We start from the raw sequence: 26,252 nt of genomic DNA on the forward strand, positions 1-26,252 counted from the left end.
ATGTCATTTAATATTCCAGTCCACAGCCCAGACAGTTTCACTTCAGGTCATTTGGAGCAGAGCTGTGGCGACGGCTTTATGACAGTGATTGGCAACACCCTGCTGCGGAAATCAGGCAGCCTGGAAACCCACCAGTGTGCTCTGCACACATTTCTGCTTTCACACCAGACTGCGCATCATAGCCAATTTAACTGAAGTGCGTGTGGTCACCAGATGACGATGTTACTCTTGACTCGCCTGTGTTGGATGGAGAAGACACGTCCATTCATTAACCCATCACCCATTCATTCAGCTCTGTTCAGAGTGGGTCTCTCTCAAGACAGGAGCCACGACAAAGCAGTGCTCAGGACACAAAACAGCGCTAGCTCAGCTCCCACTGCTACAGACCCGAGTCTACTGGAGAAGGTAGATGTCAAAAAAATATTACAGGTTGGGGAGGCCTTAACGGTAACTTGGGGACCCAGAGAAGATTACACTCGACTCACAGGGAAACCAAAGGTGAGTTCCAGGGCCTCACAGAGGAAGTGAGATTTGAAGTGAACTTTGAAGGATGAACTGGCTATTACCAGATGAATAAAAGGAGTAAGTGTATTTCTGGCTACAGAAACACATACACAAGAGCAAGAAACTGATGATGGCAGTGCCGTTAATTGAGGTCAAGAATAGGGCTCTGGGGTGAAGAGAATGAATTCTAGTTTATGCCATGTTTGCAGTATCTGTAGTGGATTTGGGACTAGAAGTAGAGATTTGAGAGTCATTCTCTACAATTCAGGGCTAAAGGCAAGTGAATAAATTAAGTCATCTAAGAATGTGTAGAGGGAAAAAGAGCCCCTGACTAAATCCTAGGAACGGCAAGGATGTGACAAGTAACACACAAGAGAGTCTGAAGAAGAGTATAAATGGAAAATAGAAGTGTGTGGTGGAGAGAAGGCATTGTTTTTATACAAGCTGTCTTCCTCATTTTTACATCCCTAATACCTGACATTCACCCAGATATCTGATAAATGATTGATTTTAGACATTACCCAATTCAATCTTATCCAAAAATGAGGACGGTCAAGCCAAAAGTCATACAATTAAGATATTCTGTCTTTTTTCATTTTTACTACGATGTATCTAGGTATGAAATTATTTCTGTTTACCATTCTCAGGACTCACTATGCTTCCTGAATCTGGAATCATTTTTTTCCAAATCTGGAAAATCTTTAACTATTGCATTTTGAAATATTACTTCTTTTGCCCCCATCTCCAGCCTCCCTAAGTCCTTCTGGAATGCCCATTAGGTGTAATGGATGTTTCCAGGATTCTGGTATGGGCTTGTCTGTGTCTTTAAAACAATGATGTTATCTTTTATGTAGCATGCTGCTGCTGCTGCTAAGTCACTTCAGTCGTGTCCGACTCTGTGTGACCCCATAGATGGAAGCCCACCAGGCTCCCCCGTACCTGGGATTATCCAGGCAAGAACGCTGGAGTGGGTTGCCGTTTCCTTCTCCAATGTGTAAAAGTGAAAAGTGAAAGTGAAGTTGCTCAGTCGTGTCCGACCCATAGCGACCCCACAGACTGCAGCCTACCAGGCTCCTCCATCCATGGGATTTTCTAGGCAAGAGTACTGGAGTGGCTTGCCATTGCCTTCTCCGTTATGTAGCATATCTGGGTGTTTTTTCATAAAAGAAAGATTTTCTGCTTGCAGAATCAATCATATTATCAGAAAGTAGAGGCAGGTGTGACAATTGCTATACATCTGACTGCTAATTTACATCTATTCCAAGTTCTCTGTGTTAGGCTTCAGAACCGAAGTTCATTTGCATATTGGACTCTAACTGGTCTAATATCCAAACATCCAGCATCCAATGTATTTATTTAATTTGGGGGCAGAATCTTAGTTCCCCAACAAAAGATCAAACCTGTGTCCCGTGCAGTGGAAGCACGGAATCTTAACCACGAGACCTCCAGGGAAGTCGCTCCCCAATGTATTTAAAACCTAGTCTCATACTTGCTACTTTGCCTATGATATGTAGCTCAGTTAATGTTATTACCATCCACCCAGTCTTCCAAATTAGAACCTAATTTGGCTTTTGAGTCATCTCTCTCCGGCACCACAATTGTATCTTTTCTCAATTTCCATGCTTATTCTCCAGGATAAGTTGCCATTAATTTCCATTGGCATTAACATAATAGCCTCCTAGCTTGACTCACTGTTCTTACGCCTGTTTCTGTCCATTTACCCTAAGTTTCTGGAATTGTCTTTCTGAGTCTTTAATCTGGATATGTCATTTCCCTGCACAGAAAACTTAGCTGACTTTCTCCTGTCCACAGAATAAAGTTCAAGATCTTTACATAACAATAAAAAATTAAGAACAAAGCAAACAAACAAACAAACAAAAACAGCCCTTCATAGCTGTCTCCTGCAATGCAGGAGGCTCCGGTTTGATTCCTGGGTCAGCACGATACCCTGGAGAAGGGATAGGCTACCCACTCCAGTGTTCTTGGGCTTCCCTGGTGCCTCAGATGGTAAAGAATCCACCTGCAATGTGGAAACCTAGGTTCGATCCCTGGGTTGGGAAGATCCCCTGGAAAAGGGAACAGCTACCCACTCCAGTATTCTGGCCTGGAGAATTCCATGGACAGAGGGGCCTGACAGGCTACAGTCCATGGGGTCACAAAGAGTTGGACATGACTTTCCAACTTTCACTCACCTAGCCCCTACATAATTTACCGCTCCCACCCATCTTTCTGTATATGTTTTCTTGTCCTGGACACTTGTGTATACTCCCTGTGCTTCTGTGGAAGTCATGTACCCATGACTTTGTTCAAGCTCTTCTTCTCTGGAGTGTCCTTACCTCCTTCACACAATGAAAGTCTAGACACTTGTTGGTTAACCAGGCTTAGACTCCACAGTCAGAATTCATCACCACTATCTATCTCTATTTGAACTTGAATATATACAGTTCATTACAATATGCTGTGTATTATAATTGACTCTACTTGGAGCAGCAAAGTCCTTGAGAATATGAAACAGATCACATATCTACCTACCTCTATCATCCTGTGTGTGTGTTAGTCACTTAGTTGTGTCTGACTCTTTGTGTCCCTCTAGACTGTAGCCCACCAGACTCCTCTGTCCATGGTATTCTCCAGGCAAGAATACTGTTGTGGGTTCCATTTCCTTCTCCAGGAGACCTTCTTGACCTAGGGATCAAACCCAGGTCTCCAGTATTACAGGCAGATTCTCTACCCTCTGAGCTACCAGGGAAGCCTTCTACTGTCTTGAAAATTGTTGGGAGATTAATACACAGTTTTGAATTAGAGCCTTTATAATACAATATTACAGGACTTCCCTGGTGGTCCAGTGGCTAAGACTCCCTGCTCAGGGAACTAGATCCTGCATGAAGCAACTAAGAAATATTTCTTTTGGTGCAACCAAAATAAATAAATAAATATTTTTAAAATACAGTATTACAAAAAGAACTCTTGAAATTTTCAGAATCCATGTCTATTAATTATAGACAATTCTAAATCTAGAATAATAGGAGAAGCATATATATATATACACACATACTATTAAAATATATGTCATATACACATATATACTTATATGTGTCATATATATTACCAAATATCAGATTTTCTGAAAAGTCATTTATATTTGACCAGTTTGGAGAGAGTCAAAACAAGTATGATAAAAATACTAGCACCAGTTTATAATCTCCCCCATCTCCAGCCCCTGTAAGTCCTTGCAGCATGATTTTGAGAAGTGGTAAGGGGGATGCAGTGATTTCATCATTGCAGATGCTGATTGCAGCCATGAAATTAAAAGACGCTTACTCTTTGGAAGGAAAGTTATGACCAACCTTGATAGTATATTAAAAAGCAGAGACATTACTTTGCCAACCAAGGTCCATCTAGTCAAGGCTATGGTTTTTCCCGTGGTCATGTATGGATGTGAGAGTTGGACTGTGAAGAAAGCTGATCACTGAAGAATGGATGCTTTTGAACTGTGGTGTTGGAGAAGACTCTTGAGGGTCCCTTGGACTGCAAGGAGATCCAACCAGTCCATTCTAAAGGCGATCAATCCTGGGTGTTCATTGGAAGGACTGATACTAAAGCTGAAACTGCAATACTTTGGCCACCTCATGCGACAAGTTGACTCACTGGAAAAGACTCTGATGCTGGGAAAGGTTGGGGGCGGGAGGAGAAGGGGACGACAGAGAATGAGATGGCTGGATGGCATCACCGACTCTGTGGACATGAGTTTGAGTGAACTTCAGGAGTTGGTGATGGACAGGGAGGCCTGGCGTGCTGCGATTCATGGGGTCGTGGAGAGTCGGACACGACTGAGCGACTGAACTGAACTGAACTGAAGGGGGATGCAGTGACCTTATCTACTTTCACCCAACTAATCCTCTACACAAAGTAGGGCAATGGATTGCAATGACAGATACTGGAAAGCAGCATCTATTGGTAATAATTCTCAGAGCTATTGGATGGCAAGACTAACTCAATATTGAGAGTGAGAAAAGAATACATGCAATATAAAATTGTTAACAGACCACAGTCTTAGGATCATATGAAACCAGTATTCATTGTTATTCCATGAACACATATCATTACTTACCAAGGTTAAATTAGTAAGAGGTTGTTTTTATGATTTGCTTCTTGTGTGATGTGCAGGTTGCTTCAAATCATTCCAAGAGAGCCAGCTTTGAAGAAAGTTTCAAAATAATACTTCCCAAATTCAAAAATGTTAACGTTTTTCTATTTTGTATGGAGTGATGGGGAAAAAAATATTTTAACTGAAATTCAAACTAATTAGTGGTGTCTAATTTTAATAATAAATGGAGAAGGAAATGGTAACCCACTCCAGTATTCTTGCCTGGAGAATCCCATGGACGGAGAAGCCTGGTAGGCTACAGTCCACGGGGTCGCAAAGAGTCGGACACGACTGAGCGACGGAACGGAACGGAACGGAACGGAATTTTAATAAAAACATTTTTTTAATCTCATTTTTGCTATTTATTGTGTTTTCTGTTTAACAAGAGGTAATCTTTCAGTTGGGGGGCCTTTAAAAATATCACTGGAGCTTTTCATGTTTAGATCAAATAATTCGCAGTTTAATATCCTGCTGGAGCTTTGTAGATACTGTTTATTTCTTTTCAGTTTATCAGATGACAAATGCCTCCTGATACAAGCCTTTATGCCATACAAAGACCGCTATGTGAAGTCCCCAGGAAAGTCTTCTACGTATCAGAAGCCCATTGAAATATTAGGACTCCAGGAAAGCAAATTCTCACCTTTCTGTTTAGTTGATAGTGGTAAGAAAGTTAAAGAATAGGTGAGAATAGGTGAAAACAAGGATGGGACTGGTTAAAGAATGGAAGTTTAGCAAAGAAAAGAAAAAACAGTCTTCTCATAGAAAGCAAACCCCTCTTGTTAAATCACTGAGGATGTGAGTGGAACGCTGACGGCGCTTCTGATACAGACTTTGAGATAATGCGCAGAGGAGGACCTGGATTAAATCAGCTCTCCACTGATGCCTCCTGCAGGGACCAGGGAGCGCGCATTGGGTCACGTGATCCAAGAGCAGATGAGATGGTATGTTTACAAAGATGATTGCTGGATGAGATCTGACGTGTTATCAGAGCAAGCAAGATAGGCTGGGGAAAGTCATGCGAGGACACAAGGAATCAAAGCCTCAGACAAAGTAGCAGAAGGTTTGGAAGCAAAAACTCCACAAACCAACACTGAGACACCAAGATCCTTCCCACACAGGAACTAGGTGAGTTACGCCACTCTAATGTATTCAGTAACAGTAAGATCACCTCCCAGTATGGGAAGCTGCTAATACCTTGATGACAGATTATGTTATATTAACAACAGTTTATTTTGTGCAACAACTTAATGGAGCCCATTCTTCCCCTGGCTGCATGAGATTGGGCTGCAATCCAGGAATGTGAGTTACACCACAACTAACCAAATAATAGCCAAATGCCACCGATAAAATTACTAAACAATTAATTTCCAATTTTTTCACACTTTCACACTAGGTGAAAATGGTTTTATTATTCAAGGACTCTCTCACTTGCAACTTGAACTAGCTTGGCTGAAAGGGAGGGATCAGCTCGCATAACCAGAAAGGTGAGGAGTGTTGTTCAGTTCAGTTCAGTTCAGTCGCTCAGTCCTGTCTGACTCTTTGAGACCCCATGAATCACAGCACGCCAGGCCTCCCTGTCCATCACCAACTCCCAGAGTTCACTCAAACTCATGTCCATCGAGTCAGTGATGCCATCCAGCCATCTCATTCTCTGTCATCCCCTTCTCCTCCCGCCCCCAATCTCTCCCAGCATCAGTCTCTTTTCCAGTGAGTCAACTCGTTGCATGAGGTGGCCAAAGTATTGGAGTTTCAGCTTTAGCATCAGTCCTTCCAATGAACACCCAGGATTGATCTCCTTTAGAATGGACTGGTTGGATCTCCTTGCAGTCCAAGGGACTCTCAAGAGTCTTCTCCAGCACTGCAGTTCAAAAGCATCAATTCTTCGGCGATCAGCTTTCTTCACAGTCCCACTCTCACATCCATACATAACCAAGGGAAAAACCATAGTCTTGACTAGACAGACCTTGGTTGGCAAAGTAATGTCTCTGCTTTTTAATATGCTATCTAGGTTGGTCATAACTTTCCTTCCAAGGAGTAAGTGTCTTTTAATTTCAGAAGCAAGGTCCGATGCTGTAAAGAGCAATATTGCATAGGAACCTGGAATGTTAGGTCCATGAATCAAGGCAAATTGAAAGTTGTCAAACAGGAGATGGCAAGAGTGAACATAGACATTCTAGGACTCAGTGAACTAAAATGGACTGGAATGGGTGAATTTAACTCAGATGACCATTATATCTACTATTGTGGGCAGGAATCCCTTAGAAGAAATGGAGTAGCCATCATGGTCAACAAAAGAGTCCGAAATGCAGTACTTGGATGCAATCTTAAAAATGACAGAATGATTTCTGTTCGTTTCCAAGGCAAACTATTCAATATTACAGTAATCCAAACCTATGCCCCAACCAGTAACGCTGAAGAAGCCAAAGTTGAACGGTTCTACAAGACCTTTTAGAACTAACACCCAAAAAAGATGTCCTTTTCATTATAGGGGATTGGAATGCAAAAGTAGGAAGTCAAGAAACACCTGGAGTAACTGGCAAATTTGGCCTTGGAACACGAAATGAAGCAGGGCAAAGGCTAATAGAGTTTTGCCAAGAGAATGCACTGGTCATAGCAAACACTCTCTTCCAACAACACAAGAGAAGACTCTACACATGGACATCACCAGATGGTCAACACCGAAATCAGATTGATTATATTCTTTGCAGCCAAAGATGGAGAAGCTCTATACAGTTAGCAAAATCAAGACCAGGAGCTGACTGTGGCTCAGATCATGAACTCCTTATTGCCAAATTCAGACTTAAATTGAAGAAAGTAGGGAAAACCACTAGACCATTCAGATATGACCTAAATCAAATCCCTTATGATTATACAGTGGAAGTAAGAAATAGATTTAAGGGACTAGATCTGATAGATAGAGTGCCTGATGAACTCTGGACGGAGGTTCGTGACATTGTACAGGAGACAGGGACCAAGACCATCACCATGGAAAAGAAATGCAAAAAAGCAAAATGGCTGTCTGAGGAGGCCTTACCAATAGCCGTGAAATGAAGAGAGGCGAAAAGCAAAGGAGAAAAGGAAAGATATAAGCATCTGAATGCAGAGTTCCAAAGAATAGCAAGGAGGATAAGAAAGCCTTCCTCAGCGATCAATGCAAAGAAATAGAGGAGTGTTTTGGGGAAGAACCAAAACAGGAACCTGCCTGCATTTTCTCTCTTCACCTCTCATTAGCTTTATTTAGGCTTTTTTTTTTTATTTTATTTTTGGCTTTATTCTCCCAAGCTGGGTGGTTTTACAAAAAGGAGCTATGGTTAGTATAGTTTCTGGGTTCACAACTTGCCAACTTCTTAACAAGAGGGCTTTTCCTTGTGATTCTGATTTTAAAAAACATCGTAGGAAAAGACCTCAATTGACCTAGTTGTTGTTTGGTCAATCAGTCGTGTCTGATTCTTTGCAACCCAATGGACTGCAGCACACCGGGCTTCCCTGTCCTTGACTGTCTCCTGGACTCATGTCCATTGAGTCAGTGATGCCATCCAACTATCTTGTCCTCTGTTGTCCCCTTCTCCTCCTGTCTTCAATCTTTCCCAGCATCAGGGTCTTTTCTAATGGTGGATCAATTTCCACTTATTGAACCAGTCACTGAGGGTAAGAGGTTGGTTCCTGGGGTCACATATACATGCTTTATTGTTTACAGAATCAATCCTTTGAGTTGAATGAGGGGGAAATAACAGAGAGATGATGGTCGTGTGTGGCTGACTCTGCCAGTTACTAAGTAGAGTGGGTCCAAGCCCGGAGAAGAGAATCTGCCGTACCTGAGGTCCCAGCGCTTGTCATGGCCTGACAACCTGGAGCAAAGGTCCAGAGAGTCATTTCATATAACCTGACCCTGGAATGTAAGCTGGTCACTTCCTCTGGTGCTCAGAGGAAGAAACAGCCCTCTGTTCCAATACTGGGGTGATGTGTCACTGTGACCTTCATGAAAAAATATTATTATACTGTTATGTGTATCTAAAGGGTTTTCAAGGACAATTCTGCCTGTAGTGAATTTCTCCTTACAAGCTGACGGTAAAACCTACCCCCTGCCTAGGATTTCTCCAAGCTATTAAGGAGGGTCTGGAGGTCCATCCCTAAACCAGTCCCTGACAACTCAGAGATGGGGTCCTTAGGAAGGCAATGGCTTCCATTTGGACTTTATGACAACAGCTGTTGGACATGCAAAGCCTTCCCCCTCCCAACTTCCACACCCACTCCCACCCCAAAGGAGGGTCTATCTCCCAGGAGAAAAGGGGAGGAACTCTGGGGAGCAAAACAGCTGGTTTTTCTCAGTCGAGTGACTGTTTGGCCATATGAGTTGGGTGAACATAAATGCCTTCCTCCAGGGACATCGTGGACCCCACCTCTCTCCAATGATCCTCCCTCGGGCTTCCTTCTTGGCTTTCTGTCCCCCTTGAGAGCCACTGTGTCCAATTAAGACATCCTTCATTCCCAGATTGCTTCCTGCTGCAGTGTTTGCGTACATCAATGTCCTTCCACTCTATGAGACTGGACTTCACCCACAGAACACGTTTAACCAGAAACAGCAATAGCAGGGCTTCTCTCCACCTGGAACCAGGCTGTGTTCCTCAGGAGACCAGGAGGGGCCTTGCTATCTCCTCTTCATCACTCCCCAGGCACCACCCCTGGCCCAAGCCTATTACCTCCCCTTTTCCCATCTAGTGTATTTCCTGTGATTTGGGGGTTGCTTCCTAGCCACATGGTGCTCCTGACCCTCAGAAGCCACCACTTCATTTCAGTTTTCTCAGTTCCATTCAGTTTTCTAATCGTCCTCTTTCTCCAGGTAATGATGCCTGATGAAATATTTGGGACATCTATACTAAAAACTTTATTGTTTACCTGATATTCAAATTTTACTGGGCATCCTATACTTTTATTTGCTACATCTGGCCACTCTACAGTAAGGCTTCCATAAATAGGACCTCCGCCTGCAGAGTCCAACAGGTCACCCATACATTTCTGAGCATGTTTTAACATGTCTGCTTGCACCAGGAGTGACAATCCAAGCCCTCACCAACTCGAAATATGCAGGCTTTCATGCCGGTTATATAAATGTAACATGAATATCCTCCCTTTTTCCAAAGTTCACTTCACACCACTTTACTTTTACAAAAGACCTACATATTAGTCCTTGTTTTCACTAACCAAAAGCAATCCAAAGAGGATTTTCACTTTCAGAAAAAAAGTGAAAATTGTGTTGGTTTTGCAATAACTGTTACAGAAGCATTGAGTGCTCCAAGCAGTAAGAGTGAATCCAACAAACCCCTTCCCAGGAATGACACTCCTCATTTCAGCATCAGGAGCCCACAGCTGTGAACTCTGAGCATCTGTGCTTTATCTCGATTGATTTTGTACGTCTGTTGCAAGATGTGTTCTAAGGTAATTGCTTCTTTGCTTTATGCCATTTTGGTTTATCGGAACCTCTGCTTTGGGAGAGTGATGAAACCTTTACTGCAGACCAGCATTTTAAGTGTGGAACGCTTTTTGGGCACAGAAGATAGTCCCTGGTCATATCTGTCATTAGCTAGTTATTGAAGTATAATTAACACTGTTAGAAATTGATATTTATCCTGGAAAATAGGCTTGATTATACAAATCAGGCATAATCACCAGGCCATGTTGTTCTTAGATACAAACCAGCTGAGAGGAATATTCCAACCAACTCTCCTGTTTGATGGATTCTATTAGAAGAAAATTTTCTTGCTTCCTTTCAACAAAAGTGGTCAAACGTTATTGTAATTCAAGTTGCTTCAAGGAATTTAGAAAACTTCCCAGCTTTATTGATTAAAACGCAATATAGCTATATACTCGATCTACGTGTTTGACAATTTCAGTTTCTATGAGGGGATGGTGGTTGAGAGTAGAGATAAAGCAAATATAAGAATACAAAAATCATCCATCATCCACTCTATTTTGTATACATTGGTCCAGTCCTTTTGAATGCAAATATATAAATATTTTTAAAGAAATTGGGACCAAATTGTATCTACATTCTGTTGTATAATTAACTTTCTTCATTTCAGATTATTAAGCTTTTTAATAGTTGTATACTGTTCTATTATATGAATAAAGCGTAATATGCTCAATCAATTGTATATTGCTGAATATTCAGGTTCTTTCTAAATTTCTTTTCTCTTACCACAGTCTGATTTTAGCTTCCTGAATAAACTGTCTGCAATTCAGATGATTTCTCTAAGTCAGCAGGGTGAGCCCCTCTAGTTTCTGCCTGCCCAATATCCATATTTCCTCCAACTGTTAAGAGCACCCAGTATTTCTTTGGAAAATCCCTGACCCAAATCTGAGTTCATGTGTCTCATATGGGGATGAGACTACCCCAAGTTCAAGGGAGAGCATTCCCCTTTGTGGCTGCTGCTGCTGCTAAGTCGCTTCAGTCGTGTCCGATCTGTGCGACCCCATAGACGGCAGCCCACCGGGCTCCCCCATCCCTGGGATTCTCCAGGCAAGAACACTGGAGTGGGTTGCCATTTCTTTCTCCAATGCATAAAAGTGAAAAGTGAAAGTGAAGTTGTTCAGTCGTGTCCGACTCTTAGCGACCCCATGGACTGCAGCCTACCAGGCTCCTCCCTCCATGGGATTTTCCAGGCAAGAGTACTTGAGTTGGGTGCCATTGCCTTGTGGCTACAATGTCTTTTTTGAGGATGGGTACAGTTCCTGGGTCAAATTTACCCCAAGACTTTTATGAAAATCATTGGGAAGTAAGCTCTTTCCATGGGTGGTTCTGAACTGGTGGATATTTCTGGAAAAACAGCCCCTTAGAGAGAAAGTGAACGTTAAAATGAAGATGACATAGAGGAAAGTAGAGCTGAGAAATGGACAGAGACCGAGTCCTCACTGTAACCTGGGAGCCAGCCACACCAGGGGATTTTTCATTCTCATGAGTCACTAAACTCCCTTTTTGGCTCAAAGCAATTTGAGTCAGGGTTTCTGGCACCTCACTTGGAATAATTCAAATTTTTAAAAAAATGTTGAGCAGGACTGTATTATCAAAGTGCTTTTCCCAGAAATTGTATCAAATACCCACTCACCATCAAAGGTGTGCTTCTATGGCATTACCATAATTAAATGTTACTTTGAACTCTATTTGACTTTTTTTTTTTGAAGTTTCATATTATATGTTTATTTAAATATTAGTGGGGTAAAACTTTTCCTATTTAATAGAATATAATTTGTCTATTATAAATTGTATCTTTGGCCTGTTTTTCTGTATCAACCTATGGCCTATAGATTGATTACATGATTTTCACTTTGATACTTGTAGAATGTATTTTTCCTCTGGACTTTAAACTATAAATTTTTTTAAAATTTTTCTGATTATAAAATATATAATTTTGAAAAACACAGTAAAACACAAAGAAGAAAATAAAAATCACTTTTAATACTACCACTCAGATATATATTGGAGAAATTCCCTCTAAGTTTACATATATATAAAATATATTTACTAGAATATAAGTGTATGTTAATATGTGTTTGTAGCTTTATCACTTAAGGTTATGTCAACAGGTAATTTCTCTTTGGTCATTAAATATTCCTCTAAATGGGTCTTAGACTAACTGAGAAAAGTCATGAACTCACATATCAGGAAAAAAATGTACATATGTAGAATAACTTTATTTCAGGAGGGTCTCAGATTCATCCGTGGACTCCAGATTAGGAACCCTGGTTGTAAACACTATTCTTGGCATCTGCATAGTAGTCTGCTGTCTTAGTACATTCACATTTATTTATTTATTGAAATTTAATTGAGGCATAGCTGATTTACAGTGTTTCAGGTGTGCAGCAAAGTCAGTTATATATATCTGTATGTCTTCTTTCTTAGATTCTGTTCCATTATAGGTTACTTCAAGACATTGAAGATAGTTTCCTGTGCTATACAGTAGGTCCTCGTTGTTTATCTGTTTTATATATAGTAGTTTGTTGTTGTTTAGCCGCTCAGTCGTGACTATTTTGCGACCCCATGGACTGTAGCCCCTTCAGGCTCCCCTGTCCATGGGATTTTCCAGGCAAGAATACTGGATGGGTTGCCATTTCCTTTTTCAGGGCATCTTCCCAAACTAGGGATAGAACCCACATCTCCTGAATTCCAAGTGGATTTGTTTTACTGCTGAGCCACCAGGGAAGCCCTGCCTGTTCATCTCAAATTCTTCATTTATCCCTCCTCTGCACGTTTCCCTTTTGGTAACCATGGGTTTGTTTTCCATGTCTGCGACTGTATTTCGGTTTTGTAAATAAATTCATTTGTATCATTTTGTAATATTTCACATAGAAGTGATATATAATAAATATTTATTTTTTTCTATCTGACTTACTTCACTTCGTGTGATCATCTCTAGGTCCATCCATGTTGCTGCAGATAGCCTTATTTCATTCCTTTTTAATGGCGGAGTGATATTCCATTGTATATATGCTATATGTATCACACCTTCTTTACCCATTCATTTTTCAATGGACATTTAGGTTGCTTCTATGTCTTGGCTATTGAAAATAGTGCTGCAGTGAACACTGAGGTACATGTATATTTTCAAATTAGAGCTTTCCTCTTTCCAGATATATGCCCAGGAGTGGGATTGCTGGATCATGTGGTAACTCTATTTTAGTTTTTAAAGGCAATTCCAATTGGCTCAGGTGGTAAAGAATCCTCCTGCAATGCAGGAGAGCTGGGTTCGATCCCTGGGTTGGGAAAATCCCCTGGAGAAGGAAATGGCAACCCACTCCAGTATTCTTGCCTGGAAAATCCCATGGACAGAAGAGCCTCACGGGCTACAGTCCATGGGGTTGCAGAAAGTCAGAAACCACTGAGCAAATAACACTTTCACTTTCCTGTTTAACTACATCATATCCGGTTTAGGACTGACTTTGGTATCCAAAAGCTTGGGTTCAAAAAGCCTGACTCTATCCCGACTAGGAGGTAACTTGGCAAATTCTTTCTTTCGACTTGGCAAATTTCTGACCTCATTAAGCCTGTTATAAAAATTGAATGAGATGATCCATGATTAAAAGCTCAGTAGATTGTCCTGTATGTAAGCACTCAATGTGGCTCTCATTTAAAAAAAAATTCCCTGATCGTTTCCTTAGGATAAACTCCCAAAAATAGACTTGCTAGATCAAAGTAGATGCGCATTGTTAGGACTACTGCCATCTACACCAAGTTTTCTTCTAGAAAGGATACACCACTAGCAGGATGAGAGGGTATGCAGTTGATAGAATCCTTGGCACCATAATATAATATCATTTATGTCAGTCTTTTCTAACAGTGAAAAAATAGCATCTAATTGCTTCAGTTTAATTTCTTAGGTCTTCTTAGGTATGATCTTGTATATCTATTCATAGCATTTGCTTTTTTTTTTCCTATTGTATTGTTTGTCCTTGTTAATTTATAAAACCTTTTTATAAAATTAATATTAGCTCCTGGTTTTATAAAAGTTGCAAATATTTTTTATTATTTTGTAATTTGCTTTTAATTTTTCAATGCTTTTTTGACTGTGCTGCTGCTACTAAGTCACTTCAGTCATGTCCGACTCTGTGTGACCACATAGACGGATGCCCACCAGGCTCCCCCGTCCCTGGGATTCTCCAGGCAAGAACACTGGAGTGGGTTGCCATTTCCTTCTCCAGTGTGTGAAAGTGAAGTCGCTCAGTCGTGTCCAACTCTTAGCGACCCCATGGACTGCAGCCTACCAGGCTCCTCCATCCATGGGATTTTCTAGGCAATAGTAGTGGAGTGGCTTGCCATTGACTTCTCCGTTTTTTGACTATAACAAAGTTTAAAATTTTTATGGCATCCTAGCTCTTGAGTTTCCTATTATGATTTCTTCTGTGTTTTGCTTAGGAACATTTTCCCTATCCAAAGATGAGATAAATACTAGCTAATATTTTTCCCCAGAAATTTTGTTCCATTATTGTTATTAATATTAACTTTTTCATCCATGTGGAATTAATTTTGGTGTATGGTGTGCAAGAAGGCTCTAAATTTATTTTCCCCCAGCTGGCATTTTCTATGGTGTCATCTCTCCCATCGATGTATTTTCTCCCTTTAGGGTGAGCCAGACTCTCTTTGGCAGCAGTAAGAGTAAAAGGTAGGGCAATAGAGGAAGTTCAGTGACCCGCAGCAGCCTGCCATTATCACCGCACCTGGAGAGCGAGCTCTCTTTTCCTAATCCTAGGGTTTTTCCTAAATAGTGAAAAAGATCAGAAGGAAGAGGGGAGGCAAGAGCATGTGCTGTCTTTACAACAACAACACAAGCAGGAGAGACGACAGGTGTGCAGGCCCCAAGAAATCCTTGAGGCTGCAGGTTGAGCGTGATCCTCCTTCTGATTTACAACCCAAGCCCATCTCTTCTGCTTTTCACTTCTCACCCACTGCAAAAATTCTCTCCCATATCCCTCCCCAATCCCCAAGAGGAATTAGTTGGATGGGTTGGCCTGCCTCTAGTTACTGCTTATTTAATTTGATTGTGGATTTTAATACCATTAGCACAAATTGGAGTGTTGTCTGCAGAGTCGGGCTTCAGCTCACCCTCTGCCATTTGTGTTCTTGGCTTATCTTCGCCTGTGGTTTCAAGAATGTGAAGGTTCCACAGTGCCTCCTCCTTATCTTGTCTGTTTGTTCACATGTCTCCTACTCACTTAACTGAAATATCTGGGTGGCATTTTTTTTGTTTATCTGCACATAAGCCAAAATGAAAACTTGGAATCTTTATGGTCACATCCTACTTCTTTCAAAGCTGTTACTGCATTGTGTTTTTAGGTTTACTGTCTGGGTACCGTTTGAGGGTATATTATTTTCCTAAATGCTTGCAGAAGCACTGCTTTTGTGGATTTATGGTCTAATGGAGGGGAAATAAATTATTTATGATAAAGAGTGTAATATGCCATGAAATTAATCATGTTTGTTATGTGTGTGTGTGTGTGTGTGTGTGTGTGTGTGTGTGTGTGTGTGCTAAGTCGCTTTAGTTGTGTCCAGCTCTTTGTGACACTATGGACTGCAGCCTGCCCGGCTCCTCTGTCCATGGGATTCTCCAGGCAAGATTACTGGAGTGGAGGAGTGGGTTGCCTTTTCCAGGGGATCTTCCCCACCCAGAGATCGAACCTGCCTCTCTTATGTCTCTGGCATTGGCAGGCAGGATTTTTACCACTAGCGCCACCTGGGAAGCCCCATATTTGTCATAATCTCTGCCATTTTCACAAGATTTGGGGAAGAGAAAATATAAACATATTTATATTTTCAAAAGGTAAAGGAGAAAAGGAAAGATATATCCATTTGGATGCAGAGTTCCAAAGAATAGCAAGGAGAGATAAGAAAACCTTCCTAGGTGATCAATACAAAGAAATAGAGGGAAACAATAGAATGGAAAAGGCTAGAGATCGCTTCAAGAAAACTAGAGACATCAAGGGAACACTTCATGCAAAGATGGGCACAATTAAGGACAGAAACAGTATGGACCTAACAGCAGAAAATATTAAGAAGTGAAAGAACACTCAGAAGAACTATACAAAAAAGATCTTAATGACCCAGATAACCACGATGGTGTGATCACTCACCTAGAGCCAGGCATCCTAGAGTGCGAGGTCAAGTAGGCTTTAAGAAGCATCACTACAAACAAAGGTAGTAGAGGTGATGGAATTCCAGCTGAGCTATTTCAAATCCTAAAAGATGATGCTCTGAAAGTGCTGCACTCAGTTCAGTTCGGTTCAGTCGCTCAGTCGTGTCCAACTCTTTGCAACCCCATGAACTGCAGCACGCCAGGCCTCCTTGTCCATCACCAACTCCCGGAGTTCACCCAAACCCAAGTCCATTGCGTCGGTGATGCCATCCAACAATCTCATCCTCTGTTGTCCCCTTCTCCTTCTACCCTCAATCTTTCCCAGCATCAGGGTCTTTTCCAATGAGTCAACTCTTCGCATTAGGTGGCCAAAGTATTGGAGTTTCAGCTTCAACATCAGTCCTTCCAATGAACACCCAGGACTGATCTCCTTTAGGATGAACTGGTTGGATCTCCTTGCAGTCCAAGGGACTCTCAAGAGTCTTCTCCAGCACCACAGTTCAAAAGCATCAATTCTTCAGTGCTCAGCTTTCTTTATAGTCCAACTCTCACATCTATACATGACCACTGGAAAAACCATAGCCTTGACTAGACGGACCTTTGGTGTGCTCAATATTCCAGCAAATTTGGAAAACTCAGCAGTGGCCACAGGACTGGAAAAGGTCAGTTTTCATTCCAATCCCAAAGAAAGACAATGCCAAAGAATGCTCAAACTACAGCACAATTGCACTCATCTCGCATGCTAGCAAAGTAATGCCCCAAATTCTCCAAGCCAGGCTACAACAGTACATGAACCGTGAACTTCCAGATGTTAAAGCTGGATTTAGAAAAGCCAGAGGAACCAGATCAAATTGCTAACATCCATTGGATCATTGAAAAAGCAAGAGAGTTCCAGAAAAGCATCTATTTCTGTTTTATTGACTATGCCAAAGCCTTTGATTGTGTGGATCACAACAAACTGGAAAATTCTGAAAGAGATGGGAATACCAGACCACCTTACCTCCCTCCTGAGAAATCTGTATGCAGGTCAAGAAGCAATAGTTAGAACCAGACATAGAACAACAGACTGGTTCCAAATTTGGAAAGGAGTACATCGAGGCTGTATATTGTTACCTTGCTTATTTAACTTCTGTGCAGAGTACATCATGGGAAATGCTGGGCTGGATGAAGCACAAGCTGGAATTAGGATTGCCAGGAGAAATAGCAATACCCTCAGATATGCAGATGGAGAAGGCAATGGCAACCCACTCTAGTACTCTTGCCTGGAAAATCCCATGGATGGAGGAGCCTGGTGGGCTGCCGTCTATGGGATCGCACAGACCTGGACACGACTGAAGCGACTTAGCAGCAGCAGCAGCAGCAGATACGCAGATGACACCACCCTTATGGCAGAAAGCAAAGAGAAACTAAAGAGTCTCTTGATGAAAGTGAAAGAGGAGAGTGAAAAAGCTGATTTAAAAGTCAACATTCAAAAAATACTAAGATCATGGCGTCCAGTCCCATTATTTCATGGCAAATAGATGGGGAAACAATGCAAACAGTGTCAGACTTTATTTTCTTGGCCTCCAAAATCACTGCAGATGATGATTGCAGTCATAAAATTAAAAGATGCTTGCTCCTCGGAAGAAAAGCTGTGACCAACCTAGACACCATATGAAAAAGCAGAGATATTACTTTGCCAACAAAGGTCCATCTAGTCAAAACTATGGTTTTTCCAGTAATCATGTATAGATGTGAGAGTTGAACCATAAAGAAAGCTGAGTGCCATAGAATTGATGCAAGGAGATCAAAACAGTCAATTCTAAAGGAAATCAGTGCTGAATGTTCATTGGAAGGACTGATGCTGAAGCTCCAAATACTTTGGCCATCTGATGCGAAGAGCTGACTCATTGAAAAAGACCTTAACGTTGGGAAAGATTGAAGGCAGGTGGAGAAAAGGATGACAGAGGATGAGATGGTTGGATGGCATCACCGACTGGATGGACATGAGTTTGAGCAAGCTCCTGGAGATGGTGAAGGACAGGGAAGCCTGGTGTGCTGCAGTCCATGGGGTCGCAAAGAGTTGGACACGACTGAGTGACTGAACTGAACTGAAATATAAACATATGAACTCAGTGCACCACTGGGAAATGGAAGTAACCCAGTATCCTCTGATGTAGAAAATGGGGTAGGGACAAGTTTCCAGGAGGAAGAATTCACTCTAAGGATCTTGGCTCCACACAGTCTAAACCTGAACTAAGACTTCAGCCCAGAAATCCCCGCTGTTGACTTTCACAGCTCAACTGGCCATCAGGTTATAGTCACTTCAGTGAGCCAGATGCCTTCTCCATGGCTTCTTGATATGCAGGGAGGTCCCTTTCCTTTGCAGATGCACCCAGGGACTCACATAAAGTTGTCAAGTCAACACTCCCAAGAACTCTTCATTTGATTTTTCTGGATAAACCTGTCTGAAACAGGGAAACTCACCACTTTATTTCTTTTCAGTTCTTTAATCCTAAAGCCTGGGCTATACTCAAATAACTTCATAAATCTATGACCACTGAAGTAGCCCTTCCCCATCTGCCAAAAATTCCCAAACACACATTTTTCACGGAGAATTTTCTCAGCAGAGTTCTTCTCCTGCAGTGCTTTAACACCATATCCCGATGAACACTGAGTCAGGTGCTTGTGGATTTGGCTGATGAGGCTGAGATTTCCCTGTGCCTTGGATTCCTGGAAAATTCGAGCTAACAGGATCTCTCCCAAGGCTCTGCTGAGAGAAAATCAAATGAAATAATACATACGCACTTGCACAAGACCTGGCTCAAACCCTACCAATATATTTTATTACTTTCTACGTTGTCAGAACACAAGTGTTGTATTGTGTTGCTACCAGAGAGCCATTCCTATTAAGTCAAGCATCCCTCGCAACACTCGGGGTTGCAGGCTCTTTGAACGGTCTATACGATGTATGTGCGTGCATAGACCAGCCTTCTCTCTATGTGTCTGGATGTCCAGATTTCATTATCAAAGAGTCAGAGCCCATCAGAGAACTTGATCAGCAGCCAGGCACGGTTTTTTCTGTTTTTTTTCTTCTTGTTGTCCTTTGTCAGGTCTTTGTTCCGCCCCTGGCTACACTCTTACAGAACCACTTACTGGTGATTAAAAGGAGGGGACTCGGCCGGCGAAGGCGGGGCCTGCGGGCGCGGGGGGCCCAGCGATTGGGTTCGCCCTCGGGGGCTGCGCTTTCTTAAGTGCCAGCCAGCGGGCGCCTGCCAACCTCCCCCCACCCCACCCCCGCACCCCGCCCCACCACAGCCGAGGACCAACCGGCCGCCCCAGACGTCAGCCGAGCGCAGCAGAGCCTTGCAATTGAGTCCCGTTTGGCAGCTGCGGACGGGCGGACAGACAGACGGACGGCGGTGGCGATCGAAGGCGCAGGGAGGCCTGCGCGGCGGGAGGGAAGAGACGTCCGCAGGGCAGGCAAGAGCCAGACCCGCAGCCTCCCCCGACAGAGCCATGGACAGCACCGGCAACACCACCCTGCTCTTCGGCACCGACAACGCCACCCTGCTCTTCGGCACCGACAACGCCACCCTGCTCTTCGGCCCGTCCACGCTGCCCCTGGACAATTACACCTTGTCGCCCACCGCCAGCAGCCTGAGTCCCGGCCCGGACGCGCCCCTCGCGCCGGCCTCCAGCGCCGGCCCCGGCCCCGTGCTCAGTGTGGCGCCCGGGCCCGGAGTCAGTTTCAGCCCCGGCCCCACTCCGACCCCGGCGCCGACGGCCGGCAGCTTCGCGGGCGGCGCGGGTGGACCAAGCCCGACCCTGTTCGCTCGGCCCGAGGCGGCCCACGAGCCCCCGTTCTGGGACACGCCGCTGAACCACGGGCTGAACGTGTTGGTGGGCGCCGCCCTGTGCATCACCATGCTGGGCCTGGGCTGCACGGTGGACGGGAACCACTTCGGGGCGCACGTCCGCCGGCCGGTGGGCGCGCTGCTGGCCGCGCTCTGCCAGTTCGGCTTCCTGCCGCTGCTGGCCTTCTTGCTGGCGCTCACCTTCTCCCTGGACGGCTCGGCCGCCGTGGCGGTGCTCCTGTGTGGCTGCTGTCCCGGCGGGAATCTCTCCAACCTCATGTCCCTGCTCGTGGACGGCGACATGAACCTCAGGTACGGAGCTGCTTGCGGCCCCTTAGGCGTCATTCTAATCGCCGCCAACCGCGTTCACGGTCACGGGTTCAAGACCAAGGAGGGAGGAAGTAGAGGCGGTTGGCATGAGGTGCGGAAGAGCGGCAAAGAAACTGGGGATGAGGGTGATGTCCAGGCAGGAGAGGTAGGGTTGGAGGGCAGAAGATCTAGATGGGAACAGAGGGGCTCTGAGCTCTGGGGGTCTCACCCACAGCTCTCTCCCCACCCTCCCTGACTTGCACTGCAGCGCAGGTCTGTGGGCCCCAGAAGACAAAGGGAACTGGGAAGTCTGAAGCCGGGACTTAATGGGAAATGAAAGAGCAAAATAGGACTGTTGGCTCCAATAAAGAAAGTAATCTCATATGTAAGGTTGTGATTGAGGTCAGTCCAACAAGTAGTATCCGGCAGCTTTACCATGTCCTTCAGGGTGCTTTGGAGGATTAGAAAAGATAACAAAAGTACTCCTTGCCCTCACAATCATCCAGAGGGTAACCAGTGCAGTAGGCTGCAGAAAGCAGAGAGCCACAGTCCTGAGATTCTTTTTATCTCTTACCTGGAGTTCCTATTTCAATTCGGCTTAGACATGCTGCTCTCTTTGCTCCCCTGAGATGAAGCAGGTTCACCCTTGACTTCAAACTGGGGGGGCCTGCAGTCTCCCTCTTTCTCCTTTATCCAGTGTGCAAGCAAGGCTCTTTGGCTCAAAGCTGTTCCGACTTCTGTCCCTTCCCTTTCCTGCAGCATCATCATGACCATCTCCTCCACTCTCCTGGCCCTGGTCCTGATGCCCCTGTGCCTGTGGATCTACAGCCGGCCTTGGATCGACACTCCCCTGGTGCAGTTACTACCCATAGGGACAGTGATCCTGACCCTCTGCAGCACTCTCATCCCCATTGGTTTGGGCGTCTTCATTCGCTATAGATACAGCCGGGTTGCTGACTACATTGTGAAGGTAAGGTCACTCTTCCCTTTGCCTCCTTTACATTCGTAGAGGGTCCTTGGTCTCCGACCCATGGCTGAAACAGTGAGAAGTTTGGAAAAGAAGGATAAGGAAGAAAAGGACTGGGCAGCCCTTGCATAGATAAAAAATTATGCCAGGAACATAACTTCCATCCCATCTTTTGGAACTTCAAAAATAACAGCTTTAATTAATATACCAAGGTTGATTAAAAACAGCATAAGATAACTATCAGTACTTATAGGTGGAAACAGATCATGAAGAAAAAAGATGACAGCGCAATTAAACGGCAACATGTTTTTCACTAAGAAGTCATATATTACTAAAGATCAAAGCAGGTGAAATAAAATTATTTTAATTGGATTTGTGCAGTATTTTAGAAATGCATTACTCTAGTCTTTAAAAGTGGAACTCTAATTCTGAGAAACTCTGTAGCAGATTCCTTTAAAATGTTTTATTAGTTTTCTAAAAGTAAGTTTACACTAATAAGACCAAAGGTAATTCAAAAATTACATTGTGGAATATAATAGAATACACAAAATAAAATTAGGTCCCGGGTAAATAATGCAGTATATATTACCGTTACTAAATTTGTGTTTCTTTTTCCTTCCCCGTTGCAATATTTCATATGATTTCTAAAGCCAGTGCGAGGATGAGACTTCTATTATTTTGTGCAATATTTCCAATATTGCTTTATTTTTTAAAAAATGATGCTTTTTGTAGCAGTAGAGATTTTGTAATAATTGATTGGAGGAGAAAGATTTAAATATTTGTAAATTAAACTTTCTTTGAAAACTCAAAAATAGTAGTAAATAAGAGTAAACCATGAACAGGATTCTCATTTTAGGAAGTTAAATAAAGTACATAACTAATTACTATAAAATGTATATGCAAATTCCTTTAGAAAACAAAGCAAAAAAGGCTCACCCTAATGTTTCAATTATGTAGATTTAAGATGACATAATCTTTTGTGTTTTACTTATTTATTAAAGTAATCTGATTATACAGAGGGACTAACTTTAATATGAAAAATAGAGGGCTCTTTTCAGTACATATATTCAACCTTGAGTAAAAAAAATATGCTCTGTAATAAACATATATTCTTTGAATGTAATAATTGCAGGTAGATTCTTTACAGTCTGAGTAAATATATATGTACGTGTAAACATAAATATTTTAATGTTAAACATAATATATAATAGATCATTTTGAGAGCATTAAGAACTTAGGTTTGATCATTAAGCTAATAGTATTAATGTGATGCATTTACTATAAAACCTTAGGAATTCTAAGAGAAAGTCAATCAAATACCCTATTCCCATGCTAAAAATAGATAAATATATTTAAATAATAGACAATCCAATAAGAATGTGTAACTTAAAGTTAAAGCTGGACTTATTTCTTAACTAGCACACTCATAATATCTGCTTCATAGTATTTTTATACTTTTGCAAACACTTTAAAATGAGTATTCAATGTCAGTGCTCACACAAATGATTTAAAATGGTTCAAAGGAAAAGATTCAGAGCTACTATTTTCACAATGAAGAATCAGATTTCTTGTCAAAGCTTTTGATGTAGACACACTTTGAAACTTAATATAAGAAAAGTTTTGATTGGTACATTTGTAGTATGAGTATCTTATAATATTATTTCAGTACTCTTTAAGATAGATTTTTGACCAGCCCAGATAAATTTTGAATGATTTTTTAAAGAGTATATCCCAATCCCACAGACTCCCAAGGATTATCTTCCCACATATATCTATGAAGCCAGAAGCAACACTTAAACGGCTCTGGAACTGTCGTCTTCCTCACAAACACCCACCCAACCCTCTGCCCCACTGAAAAAAAACAAACTGCCAATCTGAAGAAGAGTTTCTAGGTTTCCATCTTAACTATTTACAAGCCTGTCTTACTTGCATGCGTGAAATGTATCAGTCAGAGATCAAGATGACACACTGTTTTATAGTCAATTGTTTTGTATCTAAAATCTTTCTATTATGTATAATTCCTAAGCATCATTAGAGACAGGTGGGAGGTTTCTCATCAACAGATAAAAAGGAGGGAGTTGCAGAATTACAAAGAATTTCTTGGTTTTTCTTTTCTCTAACCTAATCTGAGTTGGTAATTGTTGGGTATTACTAACAGTTCTCTGAGATATAAAGTATTTTGAAAGTTAAAAATATTGGACACTCAGTTGCTTAAATTAATAGTCTTTTATCTTCTGTGTAAAACCAGAACTAATTTCTTATGGAAAACATGGAGTCCTGTTCAAGGGAAGTAATATCCATCTGTCTACTCCATTCATCAGATTATACCTCTTATATTGAGCTCAGTTCTAACCGCCCTGTTTTTAAGAGGCATATTCACAAATTAAAGAAATGTTCAGAACAGTCGGGCTTCCTACGTAGTGCTAGTGGTAAAGAATCTGCCTGCCAATGCAGGAGATGCAAGAGATTGCGGGTTCAATCACAGGGTCGGGAGGATCCCTTGGAGGAGGAAATGGCAACCTACTCCAGTATTCCTGTTGGGAAAATCCCACGGATAGAGGAACCTGGCACGCTACAATCCATGGGGCTGCAAAGAGTCAGACAGGACTGAGCACTCAGAACAAATCAGGAGTCCAAAACAGAGTTATGGGATGGAGGCTGAAAACCTGCGACAATCTGCCCCCAGAGAAGAGTAATAACCTTCCCCTCATAACTGTTTTTAAAACATTTGTAGGCTGTTTTTAGGAGGAGTATTCTGTCTGGTCTGTGTTGCTCCTGAGTGCCTATCCAAGACAGTGGCTAGCAGTTATAGAAGGACATTGTCACTAAACATAAGGACAGGTTGCCAAACAGAGCTATCTGACATGGCCTGGATGCCTCCTGAGGTGATCTACCCATTCTCAAAAATAATGTCAAAACTTTTCATGGCGAAGATCTTCATTCTGTGTAGGAGATCAGAATAGATGGCTCTCCTCTTCCAAGAGTCCAGGGTCCCCTTGTTTGAATTCCTCTGCAACTATCTTATTATTGTTGTCTTTAGGGCATATCATTGGAGAAGGAAATGGCAACCCAATCCAGTGTTCTTGCCTGGAGAATCCCAGGGACAGGGGAGCCTGGTGGGTTTCCGTCTATGGGGTCACACAGAGTCGGACACGACTGAAGTGACTTAGCAGCAGCAGCAGCAGGGCATATCATGCTGGCATTGCACCATCTTAGTTCCCTCACCAGGGACTGAACCCAAGCCCCCTGCTTTGGGAGTGCGGAGTCTTAACCATTGGATCGCCAGGGAAGTTCCAAAAATTATTTTTGATGGCTTCTCTGTTTTCTTTTACTAGATTTCCCTGTGGTCTCTGCTAATGACGCTGGTGGTCCTTTTCATATTGACTGGCACTATGTTAGGACCCGAACTGTTGGCCAGTATTCCAGCAGCTGTTTACGTGGTAGCGATTTTTATGCCTCTGGCAGGCTATGCCTCAGGCTATGGCTTAGCTACTCTCTTCCATCTTCCGCCCAACTGCAAGAGGACGGTGAGCCTGGAAACAGGAAGCCAGAATGTGCAGCTCTGTACCGCCATCCTGAAACTGGCATTTCCACCACAAAACATAGGAAGTATGTACATGTTTCCCTTGCTTTATGCCCTTTTCCAGTCTGCAGAAGCAGGGATTTTTGTTTTAATATATAAAATGTATGGAAGTGGAGTACTGCACAAGCAAGATCCTCTAGATGAAGATGAAGATACAGATATTTCTTATAAGAAACTGAAAGAAGAGGAAATGGCAGACACGTCCTATGGCACAGTGAAAGCAGACAATTTAATTATGATGGAAACTACTCAGACTTCGCTCTAAATATGGAGATACACAGGAGAGTTTATGTTGCTGAAATACTACTTCATATTTATGGTCTGTGGTAGTGTCTCTGGTTTACATAAAGAACAACAACTGGTTCACATCATTATACATGTAACAATTTTGATCTACCCACCATAAGGTTGCACTGGTATATTAACCAAGCATTTACATAAATTACAAATCAGTGTTGTAATGTAACTTGCACCTGGGACTGCTAGGTTGATGGCCTGAACAAGTGTGCTTTCTGGTTTTCACCATTATCAATTTCTGTGACTGTTTCAAATATGTTAAACAGGGTCTTGGAAATGTAGAATTTTGATGCACTATCTTATATGAGTAAAAACATGCTATATTTGTAAAGCATAACTGAGTTGAATGTAATTGTGGTTAAAACAAAGTGTGCTTGCTCAGTTTATAAGACACTGTTAAAATTTGACCTGTATTCAGACAAATCCCCAAACAGGTCAATTAAACAATGAAATATAATATCTCATTGTCCAACCTGTTTCAAATCAGGGAAAAATTAATGTATTTGATTACTTGATCTGATATCTATTTGTAATGAACAGCCAACATCTTTCTAGTGAACAAGGCATTTGGTTTTCAACTGGGGACTGGTTCCATCTTCAGCGTTTATGTAAACACAGTCTAAATCAGTTTTCCTTTGCAAAGTTTATTTGGTCAGAAAAATCTGTGGAACGACTATCCTCCCCAGAGAAGAGCAATCCCTGGTGGTACTAAAGAGCACCTCCTGGTCACTATTTGAGGTGGGCGGGGGACGGGGGAGGCGGGGAGGAAGTAAGTTCTGCAAGGGAGAAAACAATTAGCCTAGATCGGATGCCCTAGAGTGCTTTCCCTATGCACTTACTGAAAGGGTTCAATGCCTAGATTTCTCAGAGCAACTCTGAGATGATTAAATAACGTATAATCTGAGATCGTAGGTTATCAGACCCCAAGCAGTCTCCCCAAACCTTCGCATTTTTGCTCACTAGCCAGAGGCACCCAGCCTAGCCTCAG

At 42.5% G+C, this 26,252-nt stretch overlaps 1 protein-coding gene across 1 annotated transcript; it reads left to right on the forward strand.

The window, feature by feature from the left end:
- Positions 1 to 25,526, forward strand: SLC10A4 (solute carrier family 10 member 4). Its single transcript, XM_055434915.2, has 7 exons — positions 1 to 134; positions 5,158 to 5,312; positions 5,444 to 5,592; positions 10,853 to 10,913; positions 19,421 to 20,420; positions 21,177 to 21,387; positions 24,720 to 25,526. The coding sequence occupies exons 1-7, from the start codon at positions 1 to 3 to the stop codon at positions 25,230 to 25,232; spliced, it is 2,223 nt and encodes a 740-aa protein (XP_055290890.2). The 3' UTR covers positions 25,233 to 25,526.
- The last annotated feature ends 726 nt before the right edge of the window (positions 25,527 to 26,252 follow it).

Source organism: Moschus berezovskii, chromosome 5 (assembly GCF_049115385.1).
Source record: "Moschus berezovskii isolate FMDL1 chromosome 5, NW_MosBer_1.0, whole genome shotgun sequence".
Taxonomy (NCBI): domain Eukaryota; kingdom Metazoa; phylum Chordata; class Mammalia; order Artiodactyla; family Moschidae; genus Moschus; species Moschus berezovskii.

Bases quoted from the DNA above. Each gene is read 5' to 3' on its own strand.
- SLC10A4 (XM_055434915.2), top strand. From the start codon at position 1: ATGTCATTTAATATTCCAGTCCACAGCCCAGACAGTTTCACTTCAGGT. The intron at 10,914-19,420 runs GTGAGCCCCTCT...GGTGATTAAAAG, and splicing joins GATTTCTCTAAGTCAGCAGG to GAGGGGACTCGGCCGGCGAA. The intron at 20,421-21,176 runs GTACGGAGCTGC...CCTTTCCTGCAG, and splicing joins GACGGCGACATGAACCTCAG to CATCATCATGACCATCTCCT.